Source organism: Ilyonectria robusta, assembly GCF_021365365.1.
Source record: "Ilyonectria robusta strain PMI_751 chromosome Unknown BGZ61scaffold_29, whole genome shotgun sequence".
In the NCBI taxonomy this organism is placed as follows: domain Eukaryota; kingdom Fungi; phylum Ascomycota; class Sordariomycetes; order Hypocreales; family Nectriaceae; genus Ilyonectria; species Ilyonectria robusta.
Window position 1 is genome coordinate 564,744 of NW_025764463.1, and position 9,144 is coordinate 573,887.

The 9,144-nt window shown below is 47.2% G+C and overlaps 1 protein-coding gene across 1 annotated transcript; it reads left to right on the plus strand.

Moving 5' to 3' along the window:
• Positions 1-7,152: 7,152 nt before the first annotated feature.
• Positions 7,153-8,810, plus strand: BGZ61DRAFT_509892 (uncharacterized protein; the record flags this gene model as incomplete). Its single annotated transcript, XM_046252029.1, has 2 exons — positions 7,153-8,410; positions 8,656-8,810. Exons 1-2 carry the CDS (start codon positions 7,543-7,545, stop codon positions 8,808-8,810), a joined length of 1,023 nt encoding a protein of 340 aa, XP_046097613.1. The 5' UTR covers positions 7,153-7,542.
• Positions 8,811-9,144: the final 334 nt, after the last annotated feature.

A 9,144-nucleotide genomic window follows, 5' to 3' on the forward strand; every position in this document is an offset into this window, starting at 1 on the left:
TACATCACCGTTTAGACACAGGCCTACTCTTCACGCCACACCTTAAGCTAATAGATCTCCACCCAGTCCCCAGTCTATCGCTATTGCGCCTTCATAAGCCACCCGACGACCGAATTACTCGACGCCTTTATCGAGAGCTGGCTCGAGTCTATTATAAACCCCCCGGGCCACTCCAAGTCGTTGGCAGTATATTGCAGCGCAACAAAACCATCGAACTCTCCCGGGCAGAAGCCCAACTGGGACGATATACCGACGCCGCCTCTATCTTCGCCAACGCCGACCTAATAAGATTACAAGTCCCTAAAGAGACCTCGATATAATAATAATACTGACGAATCCTCTACTAACCTATTTAATCAGGGCTTTATATATAATAGTCTATTTAATAATAATAAGATACCGAGTACCTCCTCTTAAATTTATAATCTCCCTGCTATAAGCTTGTTAGCTTAACCTCTTTTAAACTTGTTAAAGGCTGTTAAAAGTCTAATAAATATATAAATTTATAATTATATAACTTCTAATAGTTAAGATTTAAGCTTAAATATAAGCTTAAATATTCTAGGAAAAATCTTATAATATAATATTAAAATATAATACTAATAGTACTATTTATACTATATAACTAATTTATCTAAATTAGCTTATTAATCTATTTAAGCTTAGAAATTAAGTATTTTAATTTATAAGTATTAGCTTTTAATTTCTCTGTAATTTAAAATTAATATTACTTAGTAATTAAAGAATCTAGAAAGATATATTTAGTACTATCTTAAAGCTGAATTTCTAGGCTTTTTAATAGTATTACTTTTATCTTTATACTTATATATTTACCAGCTTAATTTATCTATAAAAAAAGAGCTTCCTCTAGAGTTTATTTTCTCTTTTTTTTATTTATATATATTATTAATATATACTATATTATACTATCTTATATACTATTATCTCTTATCTCTTATCTTATCTTATTTCTTATTTCTATATTCTTTATAAGAATATTTTTTTATCTATAATTAATTTTATTTTTCTACTATTTTATAACTTCTAATATATTCTAAGTTATTAGAGATTTTATTAATTATAATATTTATATTACTAGTATTATCTATTATAAAGTATCTAATTTTAAATACTATTTTATATTTTTATATAAACTTTATAATAGCTTCTATTATATTCTTAATATTATATTATTCTTCTAGCTTTTTTATTCTTACTATAAAAAACTGCAAATTATAATTTTTAGAAATAAATTAAACTGTAAAATTAATAACCTCTAAGTAATTTAGAAATATCTAATTATTAGAAATAATATAAATAGAAAAAAGGGTATTTTATAAAACTTACTTTATAAATACCTTTTTATTATTATAGCTCTATTATTATAGCTTGGTTTACTGAACAGCGGATAGGAGCCCTATAGTACAGTAATATGCCCGGATAATTGCCATCACAGCAATTATTAACCAATCTTTTACCCCCTGGTATAGCGGTCTAGCACAACCGTTACATCTATTATAAGTTAGCTTTAACTATATTAGCAGACCTTAAAAGAAGGTTATCTATAACTGAATAAAAATAGTAGATAAAATTATAAAAAGCAGGCTATTTAATATAAGAAAAGAAAAGACTGCAAGCTACTATGTAGCAGCAGTATAACTTGCATAAGATAGCTTAATCTAATATATCTCCCTCTGCTGTTATCTTACGCTTCTTAGAGAGTATAAGGGTATTATTAGTTATAAAGGTAGTAATATCTCTAAGGCGGCTTTAAGTCGTTACTCGGCAGTTATCTTACCTCCTAAAGACTATAATTCTATACTCCTTGCACAAATAATCGATAATTGTGGATAATCTGCCAGAGTAATTATATCTCTTCTCTCTCTTATTGAAGCAGGGCTAGTCCCAGCAGAGGTTGCACTGGTTAGGTCTAGCAGTCTTCCGGATCAGTCTCGCTAGCCGACTCGTCCCAAAGAGACGGAAGGCGTGCTTTGGCTGCTCGAGGAAGGAAATGAGTAATGTCTTTGTCGGTTGACTGGAGTCGTCGTTGCGGGATGGTCGGCAGCTAACAGCCCGTAGGCCTGTCTGAGCCTCCACTTCGTCTTTTAGGGCAGCTTCGTAATCCACAGTCTTTCCTAGTAGGTCCGTCAGGGACCTTGGACATTCAGACACCACATACGTGATCCATTTCGTCGCGAGCTCGACAGCTGTAGCGCCTAGGGCCGGCGCCCAGCAGGCTTCTTCGTTAATGATCTTATTGCGGATGTCAAGGTTAGCCGGTCTGATAGCCCAGCCGGTCTTAGTTCTAGATGCTTGCGGGATAGCGTCGAGCTTAATGCCTAGCTTGTCGGCCAAGTGGGTTCGTATCGCAAAAGGTTGCTTTTCCCAAGCAGGGGAATTCTCGTGGAGCCGTATGAAGACCCTGGAATCGTCATAGGCCACAACAGAGTTTTCTTGCTGCTGTTTCTGGGGTTGTCGGGCCTATTGAGGCTTAAGGGGTCGTCGTTGGGGGTCAGGGGCGGTCCCACGGGCAGTTTGAGATTTATTGTGCGGTATGGCGAGGCGCATCGGGAGGTCGGCTGCGAGGGCAGATGCGTATGATCGAACGGGATGTGAGGCTGTTGGCGGCGGCGGCTGGCTGTCACCATTCAGGGCACTTGCCCAATGGCTGAGGAAGCTCTGCGACATCTGCTGGGCGAAGCGGAACATGCGCCCTGTTGGGAACTGCTTCGCTGTCTCGTCAAAGGCTGCGCAGAAGGACCGGAAGACCTTCATTTTATCATCAAGGATAGCTTGGCTGTCGGCTGCGACTCCGGCTGCAGCCGCGAGAGGTTGACGGCAATAGCAGGCTCCGAGACCTTGCTGTGTTCGAAGACATCGCTGCTGGGGGGGGGGGGGGTGTGAGGGCCGGGCTGGGGACCAGGCAGAGGGCTAGGTTGAGCTGGCAGCTCTGCGAGGAGGTCTGCAAGAGGGTCTTCTAGGAAGGCTGCTGGTTCGAAGATATCTTCCATGTTGATTTCGACCTAAGGGTCTTCTCCCAAGAGGACTGAGCCTGGCGCGGGCGTTGGAGTGCTGATGGCCCCTCCGTGGATTGGACCCTCGGAGATGTCATATTCGCTACCCTGGATGAGAGCAGCCCTCGCATTCTGAGGGAGGTGCAGAGGGGTTCGAGGCCCTAGATCAAAGGGGATGGGGGCGTCTGGCACGGAGGCCATCGCAAGGAAGGTCGGTTGATCAGGTGGGTGTTAACAGAATTGGTGTGTGGCTGGCCAAATCCTTAACATTAGCAGCTAAGGAAGTTAGATGTAGGAAGGAAGTTGATGGTGAATACAGTGCACCTGGAGACGGTCGCGTGACTTGCTGGCAGTGACGAGAGCGAAACCTTGGGTGAAAGCATAATCTTGGAACCAACGAAGATCTTCCTCTGGGCTGTTCACTTCGTCACCGGTGACAGGAGCACGCAGATACTCTTGTGGAAGGGCCTCTATGGCCTTGTCGATATAGATCTATATATAGGCAGAGCGAACGTCATTGGGAAGGGTGTCGCGGTACTGGACCTCCATTGGCTTGGTTTTACTTCGGACGTAATGCTGGATCTCCATCGAGCTTGGTCAAGTCACGGACGCGATTCTGATGAGGTTCTTGTTACGACGCGCCTGGCAGGGGACTTACAGCACCATTTCCTATTCAGATCTTAGTCCAGAGACGACGTCTCTTAACCCTTGCTTAGCGCATTAATCCCTGTCATTTGACTGTCCCGACCTGACTGTCCCGAGCCATTCCGCAATACACACATATGTTCAATGTCATCAAATGGTCACATAAGCTATCCAACAATTTTCAGCTGCTGACAAGATGGTCTCGGGGCTGCGTACGAACCTAGATGCTGAGATTATCGCCATTGCCAGGTTTTACGCTCTTGGTACCGTGCTGGCCTCATCAAGGACCTGGATCTATAGCTTAGCTGCTTAAGTCACACCTTGAAAGCTGGATGGCGGTTGTGGGACTCTAAGCAACGACGAGCTGGCGCTTGTTGAGTGAAAATGGCTATTGGAGGGCGAGGACAACACCAGCGAGGTTGACGATTCATCACAGCAGCAACAGGCTGAAGAGTTAGTGTCAACCTCTGAAAGTGAGGCTGAATAGGCGCCGACGAGGTTGTAAATAGCGTCAAAAATCCACTTATAAATCCACTTATAAATCCACGTGTGTACATCTATTCCACTCCGGTCGAATATGTGCTACATCCACTATGTAATTGCCTAAAAAGTCGTATATCCACTCTACTTGGTCCCAATGTGGAGTGGATGTAGTAGTTCCGACTCTTGAATGGGAGTCGTTAAAAACTACGGAGGATGAGTCTATGCAGCGTGGATGTCACAAAAAATGGACCAGAGTCCCTATTTCATGTTTATTGCCCCAGCCACTTGTCAGACCGAAAGGCCTTTGTCGCATTCTGTCATACTAACTCATCAGACCAAAAGTGGAATGCACACTCCAACAGGAGGCGCTGATAAGTTGTGTATATAAGAGATGCATATTATGTAACAGCCTTTGGCAGATAACAGCTGGCTGGATAGCTTGTCCCTCGACTTATTACGTACGTATCTCGTATAGTCCCCCTCGGTGCTTCTCCCCGGAACATCACATTTGCTTCTCGTAATGGGTTGCATACTTATTCTTACCGAGTCGATTTGCCCGCCAATATCATGACCCGTACGTTGAACCGGTAGATGGTCCTATCGTCACCTATATGATTCTTTGTTTTCGCGCACCACCACTGGTTTAGCGTTGCATGATAAAGAGCAACATTCGCGATATGGTGTCCGATCATAGGCCTTTTGTGCCAGCCTTTGAAGAGGCCAAGGTGGATCAAATCACCGAGAGCAGGATATCAAATGGTGTAACAGGTGCGGGGTTTTCCGAAAACCCGCCACACAATCCGACCGGTTACATCCACTTGATATAACCATAAACAGTCCGAGTGCAAGTCTTCAATTAGTGCCTCGCTATACGCTAGCATGGGGAGATATCCGTCGAGGCGTTAGCTCCTCTGTAAAGTATACATGAATCGTGGCGGGCGCGTGCTGGATGGAACATTCCGTAGAGATCGCAGCATTATTTGCGAGATGTCGAAATATAAATCTTTTCAAGGGCCACTTGAGCTCGTTTGCTATCTTGAATATCTCAAATTAACATTCAGAATACACTCTGAGCTCCTTAGAGCGCAAACATGATTCTTAAAGAAACCAGATCCGTAGTCACCTCATACCCTAATTTAAGAACTTCAACGCCTATGAATTGTCTGAGACGTGGATGAGCCACTCCGGCAAGTAGTGCCGCTGGGAGTTCCGGGGGGGGGGGCGAGGGACGCACACTACGGTGACGCCAGCACTACTTTTCTGCCCAGTTCCTCGGCACATAGGACGCAAAGAAGAGCTGCTGGACAAGCATTGGCCGATCTGGAATTAAGGTTCGACCCGACCTGGGCTTCACTTTAAGACCAAGCGCCCCCCTGCGGCGCTAAAAACATGGTGGATGCGCAAGGCAAAGGCAGGCTTGCCGCTTGAGCCAAGCACGTGCCACCAATCAGTCCAAGCTTGGCTAGCGGCTGGAACAATGCCGCGCCCCGCAGCCACAGGCCGGCCCACGGACAGAACCCGCTTCCCCGGAGCACGGACCTGCTGTCAAATGTGCCAGCCTCTGATTCCCTGCATGATCGCTGGCTGCCCAAGATTCTACCCCGGTTCCTTTCTTGATCAAACCGTCATCCAACCGGCGACTGAGCCCGCAAGTAGTGCTACGTGCACTGCCTCCAGCATGTTCCGTCATTCCCCCTTTAATCAGACCGGCATGTTCCGTGGCGGCAGCGTGGCTGAAAACACCAAGCTACCAGCTGATTCGAGCCCAATGTCTCGACACATCCGACGGCCATCGGGGGGACACCATCAGCAACTTTGCTGCCTCAGGCCGGACGGGTCCGGGGTGAGCGAGTTGTAATATGCCCCTGCGATTGGTTTCCGTGAAGGCTGGCCCCGCGCCGCGCCGACAAAGTTGCAGGCGTGGCCCGGAGGTTCCAGGAACACAGAGAACCACGCGGACCAAGTCGCATCCAAAGTTGTACGCGTTTGTTTGTGCGTAAATACGTATATCTGTGTGTGCAACTGTGTGTGGATATGCATGTTTGTCTGTCCGTTCAGGGTCCCAGGCATGGTTCCTGAACAGAATCAAACTTTGGATGGTGGCGTTTCTACCGAGTCATTCCAACTTCGACTCTGGATTATCAACTTCGCCTCTGTGAACTTGGGAATCTGCACCCTGGACCTGGCGCAGTGGCTCGGATGTGCTGATTGTTTGGCCTTGGCACACCCTTTCACATGCACGCACGACGGCCCATGGGACCTTTGAGGCAGATATTAATTCTCCCTTTGCGGCGGTCGACCTGACTATCTGGAGCCGCTGGACAGTCTCCCACACTTCGCAGGAGTTAGCTTCCGCCGCAAAGCCCTGCCCCGCAATACATCGTGACCAGCCACCACACCAGGGGCGAGGTAATTAGCTCATTAAAGGACCCGTTGTAGTCCCTACTTAAAACCTGCTACGTAGATAAGCCGATTCACAGTAGACAGGGCGAAGATCCTCGCTCAATCCATACATATACGTCGTTGGCGGCAGCTCCATATTTGGTGACGAATGCCTAGAGTGCGACAAGATTCGCTTGGCCCAGCCAAAGGAAATGCATTCCCGATCTGTAGTACAGCTTCCTCCGCGGCTTCCAGCCTGGTATCGATGCTCGATATAACGCAGAGCTGGTAGTGGAATGACGTAGAGGCCGCGTAGGAGGGAGAGGTCACAAGATGGGTAAGTTCTCGGCCCTTGACCTTTGTGTGAGGTTTGTCCCAAGTGTGTGGCACAGATTGAATTGGCGTGGTGCGGAGTAATCTTACTTCCACACATAGGTCCGCCCGCCTTGGTGAACCTGCCGAATCTGTGGGGTAACATCAGGCCTAGTTTTGAACTAGCTTTGCATGTGGCCTCACACGGCACCCTTTTTTCGCGATCCAGACCTAGCCACAAAATCGCCGACGGATGAAAAGAGGCTATTTGCAAGTCCCCCCGCTTTTCTTCCTGCGCACCTCTCCACACCCCAAAAAACTTCCCCGCAACCTAACAAGAAAATCGCGTTTTCTCAACAACGTATCAAGAGAATCGAAAAACAAGTACATTTTGGAATTAGCATGCCACAATACGCCGAAAACGACCTCCAATTCGCCACCAACGATGTCCGCAAGGGGATGGCGATCCACAGAGCGTCCCGCGCTTAGAACATTGGAGAAGTACACGATTGGCAACAGATTAGCGAAAGAGCTTTATCAGAGGTTGTCGGACACAGAGAAAGCACTTTACAGACTAGGTGATTCGAAGGACCCCCGGGCTCGCTGTAACGGGCTGGGACAAGGATGGAGATTCGAGATCCTGCTCTGCTCAGCCTTCTAACCATCTCTTCACATTTACATTTCACCCAAGACTTCAATCTTCAACATGGCCGGCGAGACCGGGGCCGCGGGTCTTTCCCTCTCACTCTCGATGATTATAGCCGCATTCTTCGGCATCTCATGCTATAATGCCGTCGAAATCGCTATTTCCATCTTCTACACGTTCAAGAAACGACGAGGTTTGTACTTCTGGAGCATGTGCGTGGCCACGTTCGGCATACCGCTCCATTCCATCACAGTCTTGTTCCGCCTTTACGCTGTCGGCCCAGACTTCGTCATGAGCGTCCTCAACGACCTGGCCTGGTACTTCATGGTGACCGGCCAAGCCGTTGTCCTATACTCTCGCCTCCATTTGCTGGTTCACAATACAGCGGAGCTCCGCTGGGTTCTCACCATGATCATAACAAACTTTTGCATTCTCCATATCCCAACCACAGTCCTCTTCCTGGGTGCCAATTCCGGAAACCCTGATCCTTTCCTTGGCGGGTTCCGGGTTTTCGAGAGGATTCATATCATTGGCTTCGCCCTTCAGGAACTCATCATATCTGGACTTTACATCTACGAAGCCTACAAACTCGCTCGATGTCTTCAACCCGCCCTGGCAGCTAGGGGCCGCGAGGAGTCGAGGGTCATGTCACACTTGATTCTTGTCAACGCCCTTGTCGTCCCCTTGGACCTAAGCCTGGTGCTCTTTGAGTTCACTGGCTTCTATGTCATCGAGGCCACCATGAAACCAGTCGTGTACAGCATCAAGCTCAAAATGGAGTTCATTGTCCTCAACAAGCTCGTGGCTCTCGTGTGGCACGATCACGGCTGCGGGAGCACCTATGGGCAGAGAGGCGACAGCATTCCTACGCACGCGAGCTACCCCTTGCAAAGCCAGAGTCCCGGCGTCGAATCGGGCTCCGGCGCCAGTCAGAGCGATGCTCCCCGAGAATTGCAACGCCCAAGAGACGAAGCGGACGAGCAACGGGTGACATTGCGGTAGGTTGCGCACTACCTATATGGTTCGGGAGGACTTGGACCAGTATCAAGTGAAGGCTGCTCCTGGCGCTGCCCTCGCGTGTGAAAGCAGGGGCACGGCGAGGATAACACTAGGTGTGTAGGGAGTTTTGACGCTACTCTCCGGAAACGCCTGATGCTGCGAATGAGGCTGCAGGGGTGGCCAGCAACCTGGTCAGATTCGTCGTCTCATTCATAGAAGAGGCACACGCTAGATCCGGCTCGAAGACACAACAACGGAGCCCCGAGAGATCGCATGCGGACTACCAGAGGGATCACCCGCATCCCCAGTCCTCTTCATGCTATACATAGCAGACAGCTTTCTAGAAGACAAAATCCACCGCTTCGGCTACGCTGACGATATCTGTGTGCTTAAAACGGGCTGATCCCTCGAAGAAAACACCGAACGACTCAACTAAGACTTAACGTCCTTCACCTGCTTTGCACCCCCCCTTTGGCCACCCTGTTTTTATATACGAAAATTTAAATTATTTATAGTATACTAACGTGTATGATAAGTGAGTGTCTTAGATAAGTGAGTAGCTCACTTTAAAATCCTATATAAAATGCTGTTTTTAACCCCCTTATAAAAACTATTAATTTTTAATAAATCTTAACTAAATATTATCTATATAGTTATTATAGT